This window comes from Cystoisospora suis (genome assembly GCF_002600585.1).
Source record: "Cystoisospora suis strain Wien I chromosome Unknown contig_560, whole genome shotgun sequence".
Taxonomy (NCBI): Eukaryota; Apicomplexa; class Conoidasida; order Eucoccidiorida; family Sarcocystidae; genus Cystoisospora; species Cystoisospora suis.
Window position 1 is genome coordinate 1 of NW_027153361.1, and position 17,320 is coordinate 17,320.

Below are 17,320 nucleotides of genomic sequence, written 5' to 3' on the forward strand. Positions count from 1 at the left end.
CAATCAAATCCACGTTGATCTCGCCCCACGGTGGTAAGCTATTTGACTACACGAGATTTGAGCCTGAGCCTGCTCCTCTTCATGTCCTCCTTCCGTCTTGATATCTAGTCCCTTTCAGACCATACAAAACTTTCATCATGACTCGTGTCTCAACTCATCATTTCCATGCAAGCCTACGGCAACACTCTTTGATTGACGTGCATGTGTTTCTGTATCCCCGGAGAGAATAACCTTGCACAGATATCACTGCGTAATTCTCTACACGCTGCCTTACATGGAAACATACATACACAAAAGCTAGCTGCGACGTAGGGCCCACGACCCTCGCAGGGACATCACGGCAGAATCACGTGAGTTGCTTACACTTCGTCTCTGGTATTTCTTCTTGTCTCTCACCTCTTGTGAATTCCATCGCACTCTCAGCTTTACATGACCACTAGAGACCAAACCACACATCTCACTCCCCTACTACAATGCACAACCACATGCACATCCTACACCTCAATAGACCTACATGTATATGTATGTCTAGCACGGTTTACAATATTCACATACCCATCTATATCTCGCAGATGGGTTGTTTAGACCCTCTCCTCCCGTCTGCGGATAGGATCCCCGTATGTCGTATTCAGAAGCCCATCTACGTGTCATGAAACGCACCTCACGCGTCGAATTGGGAGTTTGATCCAGCGCCCGCGGAACTATGAAGAAGTGTCGATTTAGGCAAACTAAATCAGCATGAGATTCTCTATCAAAGAGCATGAGACACTAGAGATGACACTAGGACAGGAAGCGCAACATTTACCTCATTTAGACCGAAGCTCGACAAGAGCTCTTGAACTTCTTCTTGCGACAATCGCTGGTAGCAAAGAGCAGGCGAAGAGTGGGCGAATTTCGATCCTGAGTCCCCCATGTTGTCAGGCTATATGGCGTTGAGCATATAGAAGAAAGAGGACTTTCTTTCTTTCCTTGTTCTTTTCTTCTTCTCCTTCTCCTCCTGCCCTGGAAGAAGAGTCGTTTGTTTAGGTTCCTATGAACAACCTTCGTAGAAAGCGTCTGCTTGAAAAAAGATAAGAATACATGTATCACCACCCCTCAAGTGACCACCTTGACAGAGCCTCAGGAATGGTGAAGAAGACCGAGAGAAGAGAAATTACACGAAGAGCGCGCATCTCTTAGGTGTAGGCGCGCATATACATAATCGTTCATACAGAAAATCTTTTCTCTTTGTCGTCTTCTCAACATGGCGAAATGTGGTCTACATGTCTGTGATTGTGGTGACGAAGCTGAAGAGGATGTAAGGTGCCTACTAAGAATATGTCTAATAGAAAGAAAGAGCAGTACAGATGGGGCCCTCGGTAAGGAAGAAGAAAAGCGCCGCTCATTTCTTTTCACCAATAAAAGAGAGATACTAGGCATGCGGGGGTGCAGCTTGAGAAGAAGAGGAAACAGAGGAGTCGAGTGAAGAAACAGAGAGCCACTCCCGCGGATGAGAGAACAAATTCGACTAACGAAGGGGTAGAGACCCGCCGTAGACGCAAAGAGAAAAGAAGAACCACAGCTGTCTCCGGTAATTAGAGAGACACCTTAACCCGCATGAAGATCCGGTCGGTATGCCAGACCGAAGCCGGGATCGAAAACGTAAGAGCACGTACCCCCTAGCACCCGGGGACGCAGACACATCGTATTCCCGGACACACAGGTCGCAGGAAATACAGTTGCAAGCTGGGTCAGGAGCACACAAGAGAAAGTCGTAAAGAGGCAAGAAGAGAGAAAAAGAATCAACAAAAAGAAGAAAGCGGTTGATTAAAGAGAAAACACAAAGCGCTTACACAGCAGGACAGGACGCCATGGACTGCCCCTCCATGAGTTTCTCGGACCCTCGTCCACCAGGTGTAAACGACATCACGGAAAAAACAAAGAAAATCTGACAGAGCCACAAGTGGAAAGCTGAAAGCTCCGCCAACCGCTCCCACGACCCACGAGGAAGCGGCGCTAAGCCGAAAGCGTTTCCCTCGTAACTGGCACGCGGACCCTTTTGCGGGACTATTCCCCGGCGAATAGGAGGGCGTTCTCCTACAGAGAGAAAGTTCTCGGCACGAGTCCGGGTACGGACGCAAAAAGGAAGGAAACAACGACAGCTCTCCAACGTGAAGCCGGTCAATGCCAGTGACACGCGGCTGACGAAAAGCGACGCTTTGTACGGACTTGGAGCTGACACGCAACCCAAAGCAGAGAGAGCAGAGCGGCATCAGGAAGGGATCCGCAGAAAACAGGAGTGAATCATGGCTCAAGAGTGCCAACTAGATAACCGAACAAACTGGCCCTGCTCGCGCTTGCTGTTGACATGTGCTAAGCGCTGTTCGCTCTGTTCTCTGTAGCATGCGCTACGCTTCTCATGGTTGTGCGAGTGCATGTGGCTGGCTCGCCTGGACCGGGGACGATTCGGAGTACGGTACTGTTGTACGGACGAGCTCCTTTCTCTTGCTCCTCGTTGACGCAACATTCGTTCTACCTGCTGCGAAGTGTTCTACTGAAGTGCCGCCTGCCCCAGGTGCAATCGTACCCTCTCACTTGTGCACACCGCACCGGCCACAACTGAATCAGTCTGGTCCCGGAAACGCTGAACCCGACCTGGGGAAATCTCCCCTAACACACTCAGCAAAAAGCCCATCGGATTCCTATCTGCTTGGCTGCTGTGCCCCAGCGGGCAGCGCCACGCTTTAAGTCGCCCAGAGTGTGCCGGCTGCTGTGTCACTGCAAGTCAGCAGTTGTCTCCAGGCACGGCGTAGCTGGCCTAACTCACAGTGAATCGGAGAGTGAATGTTGTATGACTCCCCATTGTCATGACACTCCAGCGATCACTCGTCCTACGCTGTGGGGTAGAACCCACTCAGGCCTCGCGAGCGCCCACTCGCGGGGCCCAGTCTGCAGCTCCAGCGGCTTGCCGCACCTGGAGTGCCGGTTGCGGCCTGAGGAGTCCAGGAGATTCTGCGTTTCGCAGAGGTGCTGCTTCCGCGCTGGTCTGGGTAAGCAGTGCATAGGGGAGCGCCCTCTAGACCGTACGTAGGGAAGTTCCGTGTGTTGCTGTGACCAGCACAGTGCCCCCTGGAAAGAGGGAAGTGCTGCCGTAGCACGTAGGCTTGGTGGCAGCTTCCAATGAGTGATGTGCTTACCGGGTATTGGAATGTTCCAGCAATACGAAGGCATCGTTCCTGTGAAGTGCCCCGTACCGTTCTGTCTCAAGTAAGCCCAGCAGTTTCGTTTCACTGTACCTCGCCTCGATACTAGTCAGCCCTCTTGTCGCCGCTCGGCTGAGCAACGGACCTTTACGTCCGCTTGTCTTTCTCCACCCCAGAACACACACACCAGAGTGCGAGGCATCAGTTCAAATTTATCAACAACGCAGAACGCAGAGGCGGCATAACTTGCGGAGAAAAGAGTGCTCACGCGAACAGCGAGAAGTGATTGCCCAGCAGGATGAGCCTTCCAGTTGCCTGCGCTTTGAAACTGTACTGGTTAGTGACACCCGAAGCGGGGACCACGAAGTGAGGCGGATCGAGAGAAAAGATGGGGAGACCGGTGTCGTGCAGCAGCACGGTTAGGCTTACTTGATAACAAAAAGAGAACTTCTCTGTGGCTTGCGATCCTGTATTTGCGCACTCATCGCGAGCTCTGGGGCGTTGGCGAGCTTTCCCGTCACTCTCTAGGGCTGAATGAGGCAGTTGAACCGCATGCAGCAACGAGTCATCTGGTATTCCGAGGTAAACTCGAGTCCAAATCGTGTAGAGCCAATTCCCCAAGAATAAGGTTTCTTTTGAAACGACCTTTTGTCGGGAGGGAGCTGGGTGGAGGAAGCTAGCAGCTCACGGCCAAAGCGGATGCGGACGGCGTTTGCCGGCTCGATTTCCTCGCGTCGAGGAGCTGGTGACGGAGAGGCGACAGTGTGTCGATACCAGCTGTTGACTACTGAAAGCGGCCCAGTGTTCTCGTGCGTGGCTGCTTCGCCTAAGACGATGCAAGAACAATGTATCGGGCACGGGCTGCTCTCAGAAGCTCTCGAACTAGGGAGAATCGAGAACGATCGCCATCGGAGGTCGATGCCCTTCAGAGGAGGGCCTGGTTGTCTCTCCGGCCATCCGTGTGGAATGCAGGTGTGCTCCCGTGGATGACGCGGCTTTTGTCGACATCTGAGACTAGGAAGTCCCTCGGTTTCCCAGGGGATTACGCTAGGAGAGTTGGCGTACGTGTGTGTGTGTGTGTACACTCAAGACTTTCCTTTCAAGCCTCGTTGTCCCGCTTGTCTCGTTCGGAAGGCGACAGAAGTCGAATCAGTTCGCGGTTTGCCTGTGTCGTCCCCATCTTCACGTCCGTTTTTCTGCTGGAGTGCTTCCACTTTGGTGGGAGAGTTCCGCTACGTCTCCTCTCTCGAAAATTGATTCTCGCTGTCAAACACTTTTGAGGGGCTGAGGAGCTTCTGGTCTTCCCTTCCCAAACAGCACAATGGAGAGCAAGACACTCTGTGCCCTCATTCGGCCTCGATCGTTAATCAGTGCCAGGCACTTAAGCAACCCTAGACCGCAGATATTGCCTGGAATCCTGCACGGATTTGACCAGAAGGGTTCCGCTCCCGCACACCTGTTAGAGAACTCCCAGTTCGTTTCTTACGCGGTCATGCTCAGTCGGTGCTCTCAGATCTCCTCTTTCCTCCCACACCGTCGATCAAGTCAGAGCCGGGGATTTTCCTCTGTCTTGACATCACGCTGTACTTCTCTGACCGAGAAGAAAAAAGACAGGTCTAACCAGACGCGCCGACATCACAATAAGCGCGGACAACATGCAGCCGATCATCACACGGGAGAAGCGAACCCTGAATACGACGATGCGCTGCCCAGGGTCGTGCGGAAAGCCGTAGAGGTGAGGTGTGGGCGGCGGGCGTGCTGTTCACCAACAGGTTTCCGGCTGCGCAAGTAGACTCCGGTGTTGCCGTAAAACTGGAGGCTGCACACGTGAGATCAGCAGCCCATCCCATCTACTGTCGAACGCCTCCCGCGCTCCTGGCATAGGAGTGCTTAGTTCTACACAATAACCGCCCTGTGCTGAACACTGAACCTCTTCTGTCCGTTGGCGCCGATTTCTCCAAGCATACTCCGATACAGAATGGTCCTCTCCCTCCTCAGTATGGAGACTACCCGCAACACCTGTAGCGAAAGCAGAAGCCAGTTCCCAGCCCCTTTCCGTCCCCCGATACTCTCTCTTCGCAGCCTGGATACTGTGTGAGCGTATCATCGGCTGTGTCTCTCAGCCAGGTCTAGAATCGAGAAGAGCCGGTTTTTTGTCGTGCATACGCATGTTACCTGGTTTCGGACACTTGCTCTGTTTTGTATGGTATGCAATATGCAGCTGTACAAGGTGCTCAAGTCGGCGGGGATCGGACTACTGAGCCTTTTAGCCCGTGCCGTATCCTCGACGCTTAGGGATGGACGGTGCCTAGGCGCTGCCGGACACGATTGCACTCATCAAAGCAAACTTCATGAAGACGACCAGTGTCATCATCATATTTGATTGTGTCACCAGGGCCGGAGACGGGGTGGCCCCCTGTCAGGCGACTGTGTACTGACACAAACGCTTCGTTGTCGCGGCACGAGAGAAGAGTAGGAGACTGATTCGCGCGGTTTATGACGTGTTCTGTGTGTGCGGCCCTTGTCAGGTTCTGTCGCGTGTATCAACGTATATAGTGTATTATCATATACCGTTTAGATTACCAGCTCTACGGCCTTCCCGGACTACCTTCCGGTGGAGTCGTCTTGCTTTTCGGCGGCATTCGTGTCCGTTGTTTGAGTTGAGTCAAGATAGACGGCACTATTTACTTCTTTTCTCTCGTAAGCCTGTTTCTGATTGTCTCTCCTGCAGGCGTCTCTCTCGTCTTCGCCTCGCCCCCTGTGTTTCTGGCAAGCGCACGCGGAACAAGCGATTCGTATTCTTCCATCTTTGATTCCGCCGCACTTGGGACTGTTAATGAGAGCGTACGCTCGAGCAGGTGTCCGCCATCCACCGTTAGCAGCTGGCGTTACCCAGCAATTCGTACAGCTTTTGCAGCGGCAAAGACAGCATCCGCTGATATTTATGCAAGACAGGCTCGGCGGGGAAGTAGCCGGGGACACGACAGCCACCCCCGGAAACCGAGAACGGGTAGACTTTGGAGCTCTCTCTATCTTGCTTCTGGCTTTGGAGAAACTTCACCTACTATCCCACCCCCTCGTTTGTGTTCCAGCCCAACAACTACAGGATGTTCTTGTCCAGCGTCTGCAAGGCTCGTGCGATACGTTCAATTTCCAGCAACTGAAGCGCCTAATGCTGCTGCTTGCAAAACTAGCTGCGGCCCGAGTACCGGCACCGGCTGTACGTACACTTGAGGCGGATGAGGTCGAAGGAGGCAATCGGTTGGCAGGGGTCCGCGGAGCTTCTGCAAGAGGAAGCGAGAGACGGAGGAACACCGAAGGCAGGCAGGATAGGTTGCCTTACGACCTGCTGGAGAAACACCCAGTCGCGCTCACTCGGAGCTTTCTGATAGAAGTAATGCGTGCTACGTCTGAGAGAGCGGCTGCCGCGACATGTCCTGCGGCAAGGGCAAAAGAGTCCTTCTGCGACGAAAGAGAAATGTTCGCTGTCTCATGGTGCATCTCGAAGTTCGATAGAATGATTTTCGGAAGCGATACGGTGAAGGAGAGGAGAAGGAGTTGTGATGCACTGATAGTCCACGGGGAAGATGGAGGAGCGGTCAGGACGAATGACGGAAGAGGCATGCATGGGAGGGACAGCGTGCTCGTGGCAAGTGATGCAGAGGGAGACCTTCTGGAGTCAGAAGATGGATACAGTTACCAGGATCTGACGAGAGACTCAAGAACTTCTAGTGATGAGCTTACGGATGAGATGGTAGAACTATACGTAGACTCCCGGGAGAGACTTTTAGATTGTGCGACACGGGGCGTGAGGACAACGATTGTTTCACGTCTTCGGTGCGCCCCTTTAGACGCCGCAATGGTAAGGTAGATGGTCGGACAGGGAAGCAGAGGTTGATGGGCCGTTCGGCCTCATTGGTGAGACCGTTGCACTGAAAACCTACCTGATGAGCGAGACCGTCGTCGGGCACACGCCACGTTCCGGTGCGTCTGCGGGGGCTCACATGTCTGCTTGAGATGGGAAGGCCTGTCTGGTGATCATCAGTCCGTCGGCATCGACAGCCACACTTGAACAGATGGTTCGTATTCCCACTATGAGGCAGCGAGACTATGCAGTGCAGGCGGGCCGCAGCGGCGTGTGCACTCATACCAGTGGGTCTATTATTCTGTGTGCCTGCACTTCCCTTGTGTAAGGCACTTGTATCCCACTTGATCAGCTCGCTACCTACCGAATGCTCAAGTGGTAGACACTACCTCGGGCGACCACGGCGTACCACGGTATGGAGGGTACCGCATCGAGCTGCTGTCAGCCGCAGTTGTGATTTTCGCGTGCGTCTCTCTTCTTATATGCCATGTAAGAACGTAGACGGTACCCCCATGTGGCTGAGGATCTTCAACAATGCATATTTGTACCTACTTCACTGTCTCTGTGACTGCAGGCCCTGGATGCCTATCTCCGTTTCTCTGACGCGTATATGAGCTCGAAGCTCGAGCATTATCTCTCGTTTCTCCTCTCGGCAGCGTCCCTACACGAGCTGGTGTTATTCGCTGACGGTCTCAAGCACCTTCTTATTGCCAACCGCCGCATATGGGAGCTCTGGGTTCTTCATGTCGAAGACGCCATTGAGGCAGCTCCCTGCGATAGTGTTCATAAGGTCACGGAAAATGAAAGAAGGAAACTTTTGAAGAGACAGGATCTCAGAAATGTGGCTCAGTGGTTCCGAGCCCTGGGGAAATTCTCTGCTGTCCTAGAAGCGTCGCTGGGTGAGAAGGGAGGGGAGGCGCGGGCACCTTCGAATGAGTTTTGTGGCGGAGAGGAAGGCGCCGCGGTCGAGGTATATCGGTAGAAAGTGACAGACGAGAATACGCATGCAGACGGGGAGTATCACTTGGCTACTCTACGGGGCAGCCGACTCGATGTCTCCCCCATGTCCGGGGGGGCAAAAGAACTTGGCCCGGCAAAGCTGCCATTTAACGAGTCCGCTTGGCCCGCGCGACCGTTTTATCGAGGGCCGAGCCGCTGGGTCTAGTTTTGTTTCTATCGAACTGTGCGTGCTCGTGAAATTACGCACCTTCCTTCAAGAGTTCCTGGCAGAGACGCGACAAGGAAGTGCCAACCTCAGTGTGGCGGAGAGGCGGTCTCGCAAACACAGGCAAGAAACTGAAGTGAGAGTCCCCAGGAATGACCCTGCAGAGGTACTGCGCAACCTTCACCCCCGTGGGGAACCAACTGTTTATCTGGGCTAGAGCCTCTACCCTACTCTGTCAATTTGATGATTTCGAACGTCCAGCACTTGTCTGACACGAAAGCGACCCAAGCGAACAATCCCAGAGCGTGTGAATCGCGCGTTCATCTCACTGCAGGGTTACAGGACACATCGGGCCAGAAGGTGTGGCTCTTCGGACTGTCACAGAAAGCAGGGCTAGCTTTTGTGACGGGCAAGCCGTAAAACGACAAAAGCTTAACTGAAGTAATCTGGGTTGGCGGACAAAACCGAGGAGAGCAGAAGGGCATCGATTGATGGCACGCTCACGAATCTCCTTGCCAAGGCAGTACGCCGCAAGACACATGTCTGTTCCCAAGTCTATCTCGGGACCCAAACCCCCGTCACCAACACTCTGTACTCTATTCAGTTTCTCTCTTCAGACTTGCCTCAGACACCTCACTGCTGCCTCTCCCGAACTTCCGAAGAATGTCGAGCAGCTCGACGCGGGGAGGAAGAGCTCCACTAAGGTAAGGCAGTGGCCTGCCGCTGCTCGGATACTCGCCTAGGGCAAACTCAGAAGACAAAGGCTGGCCGCCCATCCGATAATTGTGGGCGGCCGACGACTGCGACGGGGACAGAGGCTGGAAACCGAGCTTCCATCGGAGTGCACTGTCATACATGCTCGGTCCCACCCCCGTGGGATTCGCGAGAAGCTCTATTAGAGGCAGGAATCGCCGCAGAACTTCGACAATGCTTTGATGTTTATAGTCGAAAGATTCGTCCTGTAGCAAGGTCAGAAAGGTAAACACACGAACAGGAGCACGCTACAACCTCCTTGGCGGAGGCTGCCTGCAACCCGAATTTTCGCGACACACCGGACTACGAAGATTGCAAACGCGTGGCTGTCTCTGCCCCAGCCTGGTGCTGCCTGGGAACAGCAGCTAACGCTGAGAGGTTTACGGTAGCATTACCTTGGGCATCTTAACACCTACCAGAGGTTTCAGGCGGAAGCGGCCTCCAGAGGAGTTGAATGCATCATGGTCGTAGGACACGCCAGACCAGAATGCTGCTAGGATGTCGCCATTATCAGGGAAATTCAAGGGATCCCTCAGCATCGCCTTGCCAAGCAAAATGTGCCCGCCGTCTTCCGTTTCACCGACTTTCCGGAGCTGAGAGATAACGACAGCATGGAGTCGTGGCCAGCGTCACCTATTGCCAGTCAACAAACTACGATTGCGAATCTGCTCAAGCTCAGAAAAAACCAGTTCGCCGGCAGCACTTCGCTGTGCGCGTAAAGGACGCCACTCTGATAGCAGCTTCGGCTGTAGGCTAGTGCACAGAAGACATGCCTGGACCCTCGCACTTGTATGAACCTGTTTCGGTCGGTCACTTCCCGTACATCCTGCCAGGTGGCGCAGTCGCAGATTATAGTTCGGCCCGTTGCAAAGCTCTGATTCACTTACCACATCCACAACATTGCGATACATGTGTTCGTTGTTGATAACCCCTAGGTGGACTTGGCTCCCCTGGGAGAAAACCTCAGGACACATTCGTCCGAAGTCGACAGTGTAGTCGTAGATAAGGGATGGTTTGTCGTCCATGTGCTCCCCAGGGCCGAGTGGGTCGGTGAACTTGCCCACATACGCGTACGCCGTTATATCGAGCGTGCTGTGGATCAGGTTTTGGATCATGTAGACATCTCGAGAAGTCCCGCACCGGGTCATGAATGCGAGCTTGCCCGCCCACCAGATCTTCATCGCCAGGTTGAACAGATCTGCACAGGGAACAATGTAGTTCGGAGCGTGAGACACAAGAAGCCACTGCACTGCTGCCCAAGCCAGAAAGACGCTACCACCTTGACCCACTCACCGCGACGTAAGGACCTTGAATAGCCATTTGCCTCCTGTGACAGCTAAGGTACGCACTAGAGGTTTGTCGCTGCCCGTTTGCGTCTCTCCGACTTTCTGGTCGTCGAGGTCATAGCCGATAAACCGACTGCGCGCCCCAGTCCTGAGGGGCTAGTTTTCTCGCTCTCCCCTGCATCCCTTCGGGTCGTGTGATTTCGAGACCCAGATGCCCCGTTGGAGACTCACCAGTAGCACCGGCTTCATGAACTCGTCCAACTACAATGCCGAGGGGCGGTCTTCGAGGCGCCTCCCCTCCGGCGAAGATGCACTCCAGGTCTGCGCGATGGTTTTGTAGATCCTCTGCAGAGCGGATCGAGTAGGTTTTACTGTTGTCACAGCTGCCATCCACTGACCCAAGCCCAACAGATCCTGAAGCGCCCTCCAACACTTCCGATCCGAAAAGGGTCACAAAGAGCGAATCGACTTCGTCCCTGGCAACCTTCAGGGCTTCGTACGGCAAGTTTGCCATTTCCATGACGGGAGGGAGAACCGTCTGCTGGAAAAGCTCGAGTGCATGAAGCAAGACAGAGAGCTCTTTTTCAGCGGGGTTGAGATACTGCTCAAAGTTTATTCTTGACTGCTGTGCTGTAAAGCCGTTGACAAACCGACCCAATGCATATCCAAGCACCTGGTCAAATAATGTCATCCTGCCGAAATGCCCCTCCACTTGCTTTCTGTCTGCAGGCGTGGAATGGGCCTGCCCATCCAGTGGGGCCTCATCGCCACCCGGAGCCGCTGCTCCTAAGCTGATTACGAAAGCAGAAAACAGTAGAAGGCCAATCAAGCAAGTACGAAGACTGACCCGTCGGGGGCAGCAGAGTGCCATCTTGACCATACAGACAACAAAACAGTGCAAGGGCGGAGTGTGATCGCACGCACAGGAGCTCTTGTGCGGACAAGAAAGGGTAAAGAGAATCACCTGTGATTATTTTAACTGGGGACGTGGACAGTGCAGTGCCCCCAGGCATACCTGGTGCGGAGCTGAAACTGTCAAATGAGCGACAAAGACGCAAGTTGACAGGACCAAGTGTGGACTATAGGGAGTTCACTGGAACAAAATTACTGCCAACTACGAACACGAGGTGGACGCAGGTGCGACTGACGTGCTTCCCACGCGGCCTTTCCCGGCATCCAAGATCAGCAAGAGAAATTCTGCTGTCGACCGACTAGTGATGTGCCGGTGTCAGCTGTAGCCGCGCGGAACATCAGCGCCATCGCGCTGTCGCAGGCCGGTTTGTGTGTCAGTGATCTCTGGGACATACAGCTAAGCTCCCAGACCTTTTTTTCAGAGCGGGCGCAACTCTACATTCGTGGCAAGCAAGAGGCATAACGTGACTGTTGCTGGAGAGCTACAAATCCGTGCCCGCGTACTGCCTCCTCTGCTTTCTGCATATTGGGGAGCCCATCAGGTCTAGATTTTCGAGCGTGCTGCGAAAGCCTGGGTGCTGGAGTAAATCCGGCTTCGAAGCACGATAGAAACAACCGCTGAATCGATGTCACACCGAGCACACGTTTCATGATTTTGCAACTGTTTCTTTTTGCAGCTGTTAGTGTATTTGCTCGTGAACGTGAGTGAGCAACATCACTTCTCCCCCGCCAAGTCTACGTCCCTGAATACACTTGATCTGCCATGATGAAGGGGCCTCTAGCAGCCTTTCAGCCGCCGTCCTCTGGCTGCTTGCTGTCCAGACACGTGTCTGTCATTCTCTGCCCGCAAGAAGGACTTGTGTAACTGAACCGAACAGGTAACCGCCCTGCTACGCCTTCCTCGGAAGGTACGTACGGGTACACCGGTAAACGCACAAGCCTTTGTCAGCTGAGGAAGCCGAGTGAGAATGAGCTGGCTCCATGCTGGGCTGCATTCCCCTCCAGAGAGGTCGTAGTGGAAGGGAGACTGGTCAGTCGCGGGAGTTCATGAGATGCACGCATAAATGTACGTGGCGTCTGTGGCAGCTGACCATCGCGGCGCTGCGGACGCGGCGTGATTCCATCAAACGAAAAGGGACCTTCCCCAGCGATTCTCTCTCAACACGCTGCACGACCCCTTACACTTCCTCGGGTTCGAACACGGTGGCACCGCGAACCAGGTGTGCTTTTCTTTCGAATGTGCGGCCCGGACTGAGACCCAGAGCAGTCCCCGCCGTTCCCATGAGCTGGCCTTCGCTTGCCTGCTTCGTATGGACCCGAAATCTGCTTTTGCTCCTCTTGTTTTCTTCTTCTTTTCTGTTGCGGGCGGTCCCGTTCCCGTCTAATCCACTGGGCTCCTCTCTGCTTGAGACCGCCTTCAGACCCGGAGAACACGGGTTCGGCATCCCTTTCGGGGGTACCAGTACGTATCAGACCAACCACACCGCCGAGAGAGCCAGCAACACCAACCCTGGTGCTTCTGATGTTTTCAGGGACCAGAAAAAGCGGTTACCTAGTCTTCCGAGAGAAGCCAGCGAGGTCATCTCGGCGGAGGTCACAATAGCATCCTTGTTCGAATTCACTCCAAGTGGAAAGCAAGACAGCTTGAAGTCGCCGACGGAACCTGAGTGGCCAATCAAGATCGTCGCGGGTCAGTTCGATTCACCTCTTTTCGGCGCCGGACGATCAGCACGGACTGCCACGATTCTCTCCAGCGTGCCCTTAACCACTGTCTTTCCTGTCAAGACAGTCGCATCGTGGCGTGACGAAGCAGGTCCGAAGACGGCTCCTGGTCCGCCGCGAAGACTCCAAGTTCAGTCTTCCATGACCAGCTTGGCCAGGTTTTTCCTGCCGTCGAGTTTTACTAGATACCCTAGTCGGAGTCCTGAAGGGAAAAGTATTATCAGTCCGGCCGGTCAGCGACTGCCTACCGATAACGAGCAAGTCAGCGGGCGCCACAGGGTCAAGGGCGGGACTGCAACAGGGAATCACTGGCATGGCAGCGTGACACGGTCAGTTGTCCCCTACCCGGCTGAGAGACAGTACACTCTAAAGGAGCTCGAGATCCGGTTTAATCAGCTAGGCCCTGAAGAACTCGCCCTTCTTTCGCGACGCGTAGCTGAAAAAGCTTTATCTCACTTGGACTGGTTCTACACCTGGCAGAAGGAGCATGCGCCTGGACTTCTGCTCGCCGAGCAGGACCTGGGTACCAGAAGTCCACCACCTCCGACTGCCTCTGAACGCCTGTCCCCATCTGCGCCCGAACAGAGCGCGAGCTCCCTGGGAAGCAAAGACAGAGCCAGAAATGCCATCAGAGAAAAGCCCGCCGTGACAGCATTGAAGGCGAACGGCCCCAAGGGTGAGGAGGAGACGTTCAGTTGGGACTTTGGATGGACCGGCCAGATTGATTCCGACGTTATTCTTCCTGAAGATGAAGAGGGTAACAGCAGGATTCATGGCGAGCGTGCCAGAGGCACCCCTGGGGCTCGCTCAGCAGGCCCAGCTGGTTGGGCTGAGGTGCATCTGGGTGGAGAGGAAGGCGTGGCCGAAGGACAGGCTTTATGGGATCAGACAGCAATCGCCTTGCAAAGAAAAAATATTCCGAACGTAACACTCACGGTCGACCGCCTGAACGATGAAGTCAGCGTCTTCCTTGAGAGATACAGGGACGCTGTCTGGTCTCTCCCTCTGCAGGAAATCGTCAATGTCACTCTGAATGGCGGCATGTTTCCGGAACTCGTCGAAAGACAGAATTCTTCGTATCCAGATATCAAGCGCAATGTAGAGTGCAATCCGAAGTAAGTCTGGACTGGAATGCTTGGCTTTCTGACTCTACTCGGCGCCAGTTTCATGAGAGAGAGAGAGGTCCACCCTCCCATTGAAGCCCGATGTTGCGATGGCGCCTGCGACTGCAGAAGGCGTACTCCGTGATGGCTCTAGTTCCGCCAGACAGCCAGTAACCCGGGCGGGAAAGCAGTTTTTGAGATGAGTTAGCGTCCCCGGAAGCGCGCTACCCGAGGCCGCCTGCGGCCTTCTTCAGTAGCACTCCAGACGGTTTTCGAACTCCTGCATGGCTCATGGAGCATGCGAGGTGCAAGCTGACTGCCTAGGAAATTTTGCTGCTGCCAGTGACCTGGGCTTGGAGAATACTGTACACTACGGAGGAGTGCGCCGGCGCCTCCAGCCTCAGCTATGGCTGTTGGTGGTGTCGTGCAGCGTTCAGGTATGTCAGAATCTTGGAAACTTTCTCCGAGAATTCGGCAACAATCTCAGGGGAATCTACAGAGACTCGTACCCCTACGGGCTTCACCGACGGGCGGAAGAACTTGCTGGCTTGCTTCACTACGTCATTGTCAGCCAGACAGTAACGGAGGCGCTGTTTGAGTTCGTGGAGCAGCACGTTACTGTTTCGGCGCTTGAAGCGGTCCTCAACATGACCAGTTCGCTGATCGAAATACCTGTTGAAAGCCAGGTTTTTTCGCTGTTAAATGCACTCCTTGCTCTTGGCGGAGACTTCTACTCTCTTGCGGACCCCCCCGCCGCGGATTTCGAGGTGAGGCTGCGGCGACGAACCGTTCTGGTGGCTACCCGTGCCCTGGTGACTGTGGCCACCACAGCCGCGGAGGACTCAACCGGTACTGTGTCAGCTCGCCTATGACGACTAGAGCTGATTTCCTGGTTTGTCGCTTACACTCATAGCTCCTGGACAACTTAAATGGCGGAGCAGGTTGCTTACAAGCGGATCCCTGAAGGCGCCTTTCGAGGCACGGGAAACGGCCCCCCTGTCCTCTTCTCGTGTGGATCGATGGTCTGGGGCCTTTGTAGTCTCACCGGTGCCTAGGGCCACGAAAGCCTTTCAGTAATTCGCCGTTGTACACGCCCACTAGCTTTCTTAGATTGCCTCCGCAGACAGTTCGGAGATGGGAGTGGAGTAAAGAATCGCATGGTGCTCTGCCACACTTGGCAAAGCACGCCGTGAGTTGAGCACACATGCGGCGCGGTTTCACATGGGCCGAGCCGAACAGGCAAGGAAGTACATGTTGCCATACATTGGATTAGTCCAAACGTGCTTTTTCGTCTCTCCAGAACAAAAATATTGTAAGGTCCAAAGTACGCAACGCGTTCTACTGCCGCCTCTTTAACGGACGGTTGCGCTTCTGCAACCCTGGCGTCATTACTGGGCCGTCTGCGCCAGACATTCCTCGCGAAACTGTCTTCGATCCTGCAACAGGCTTCATCAAATTCCTCTACATGCAGGGATTCAACTTCTCCTGCGAAAACCAAGTGAGTAGCAGATGCTGGGCCTGGAAGGGTCACCGTTCAAGGAAAAGTTCACCGGTTCAACGGATCCGCTTCATTGGAGTCAGCTGTCTAGGGCGCCACGCACCGAACATGGGTCCTGTTGAAACAACGCAGCGATGCCGGTGTTAGTGTCTCAGCAATGCCAGCTCCTTGTTTGTGTTGCTGTCCTCGAGCCAGGGTACCTGTTTTGCAGACGTGAGCATTGAAGGAGACAACTTCGACGGGTTCTACGTGTTGCAGTCGGTCGGCACGACGGGTTTTCCTGTTTACGTCGGGTATCGGCAGTTCCGAAACTTTCCTGAGCTACGGAGAATTTATTTCTGGCAGGGACTGCGACCTTCCGTGATCGACGCTACTCAGGCATCCTGGGCGGCCATCACACCGTTCTTCCCTGAATCGTACTACGCGGCCACACGGGTGAGTTCCCTCTGGTGAGGTAGTTCAGTGCTACTGAGGTTCGCCTCACTTGCCCTGTGCTTGTGAACCGCATCGAATTGGGATATGATCTGAAACCAACAGAGGAACCGACAGTGGTGGGTACTCATCGCAGATCCATGGAGTGGCTCATAAAGTGCATGGCCACTCTAGGCTGGGCGCCACCCGGGCCATGTGCACTGTATTCGGTAGACCTCGGCACCTGCCTCTGTTTTCTCTCTCAGGGTCAGCTGTTCCCCTTCGCCTCGCTTGCGACACTAACCCCCCCAAACAACTGCACTGACGAGCCTCCTGTCCCCTTTGGCGACACAAACACCAATTTTCCGGCGTGTCTGAACATCACTGACAGCTGGGTTGTAGGTCGTGTCGCGGCCTTCGGGAACTGTAACGGTTTTCTGTACTCTCACGTATGTGTTTTCCCGGCCATTGTACAAGTATTCCCAACAAGCAACCCAGACACTTGGACCTCTTCGCCAACAACAACAACGACTTCCTCGCCAGCAGTGCCAGAGCCCGGTCAGCCGGGGCCAAGCCCCCCAGGTGGCGGTGTGCCGCCTGGAGGTCCTCCGCGTGTGTCTCCCACCCCTACTCAACCGCAAGCTCGCCTGCCGAGTTTTCCCCTTTTCAGTGCTGGCGCAGATTCGCTCCCGTCCTCAAAAGAGAACCCGCTGGAAGGGATATCTTCGAGGAATGGCAATGGCCATAGAGCGAAAAACGAGCGCCGACTGGCTGGTGGCGCTAGCTTCGATGTGGCCGGCCAAAAACTACAGCATTTAACTGGAATGAACGGGCGCCGATTCCATTCTGCTGTGCCAGTTCATCGGTCTCAGTTCGTCGACGGGTTTAGCGGCAAGCTGGACATCTATATTCCGCCATTTTTCCACATCCCTCCGAGCGTTTGGGAAGAAAAACAACAGGAACACGACTGAAGCGGAAAAGAAAATCATTGTTGGTTTCCGAGGAAGTACGCCACGGTGCCTCGGCGCCTGAGCTGCGCCTACGTGTAGCTGCAGTCTCATACCGTGCCCTGTTACATCTCAGCCGCCGACAACCTATCTGAATGAAGGTAGAACTAAATGTAAGGGTGTGATGTGAACGCCATCCTATGCAGCAAGCTTCTCATTGACTGCTGCGCTGTGTTTGCCGACGCCGAACGAAAAATCTACGAAGTTCTGTAGCGGTCACTGCAGTGCCGCATATGGGCAGCCTCCTATTCTTTGTCTTTTTTCTCTCCTGAGAGCCAAGGTTTCACCGATGTCATTAAGACGCGGCTCTACCCTAAACCCTAATGGACACCAGTGTCCTCCACCCACGTCAAACTCTGCTGACACATTTGTCCCCGGAGCGGGAGCCTGTCTAGCTCGTCACGTAAAAGAATCAA

The 17,320-nt window shown here is 54.3% G+C and overlaps 4 protein-coding genes across 4 annotated transcripts; 2 read left to right on the forward strand and 2 right to left on the reverse strand.

The window, feature by feature from the left end:
- Positions 1-801: 801 nt before the first annotated feature.
- On the reverse strand, positions 802-2,304 carry CSUI_001411 (uncharacterized protein). The gene has a single exon (XM_068061617.1). The coding sequence runs from the start codon at positions 2,250-2,252 to the stop codon at positions 1,782-1,784; it is 471 nt and encodes a 156-aa protein (XP_067926384.1). The 5' UTR covers positions 2,253-2,304; the 3' UTR covers positions 802-1,781.
- A 1,447-nt stretch (positions 2,305-3,751) lies between these two features.
- CSUI_001412 (uncharacterized protein) lies at positions 3,752-8,361 on the forward strand. Its single transcript, XM_068061618.1, has 3 exons — positions 3,752-4,917; positions 5,914-7,044; positions 7,622-8,361. Exons 1-3 carry the CDS (start codon positions 4,504-4,506, stop codon positions 8,027-8,029), a joined length of 1,953 nt encoding a protein of 650 aa, XP_067926385.1. The 5' UTR covers positions 3,752-4,503; the 3' UTR covers positions 8,030-8,361.
- A 369-nt stretch (positions 8,362-8,730) lies between these two features.
- Positions 8,731-11,434, reverse strand: CSUI_001413 (with signal peptide plus thr related protein). Its single transcript, XM_068061619.1, has 4 exons — positions 10,483-11,434; positions 9,853-10,163; positions 9,382-9,558; positions 8,731-9,171 (listed from the first exon to the last, which is right to left on the reverse strand). The coding sequence occupies exons 1-4, from the start codon at positions 11,129-11,131 to the stop codon at positions 8,809-8,811; spliced, it is 1,500 nt and encodes a 499-aa protein (XP_067926386.1). The 5' UTR covers positions 11,132-11,434; the 3' UTR covers positions 8,731-8,808.
- Positions 11,435-12,696: 1,262 nt separating this feature from the next.
- On the forward strand, positions 12,697-17,268 carry CSUI_001414 (uncharacterized protein; the record flags this gene model as incomplete). The annotated part of the gene is made up of 5 exons (XM_068061620.1): positions 12,697-14,000; positions 14,419-14,755; positions 15,289-15,486; positions 15,682-15,921; positions 16,164-17,268. Coding segments are annotated over 5 exons (2,784 nt in total), but the record flags the coding sequence as incomplete, so codon positions are not given.
- Between the last annotated feature and the right edge of the window lie 52 nt (positions 17,269-17,320).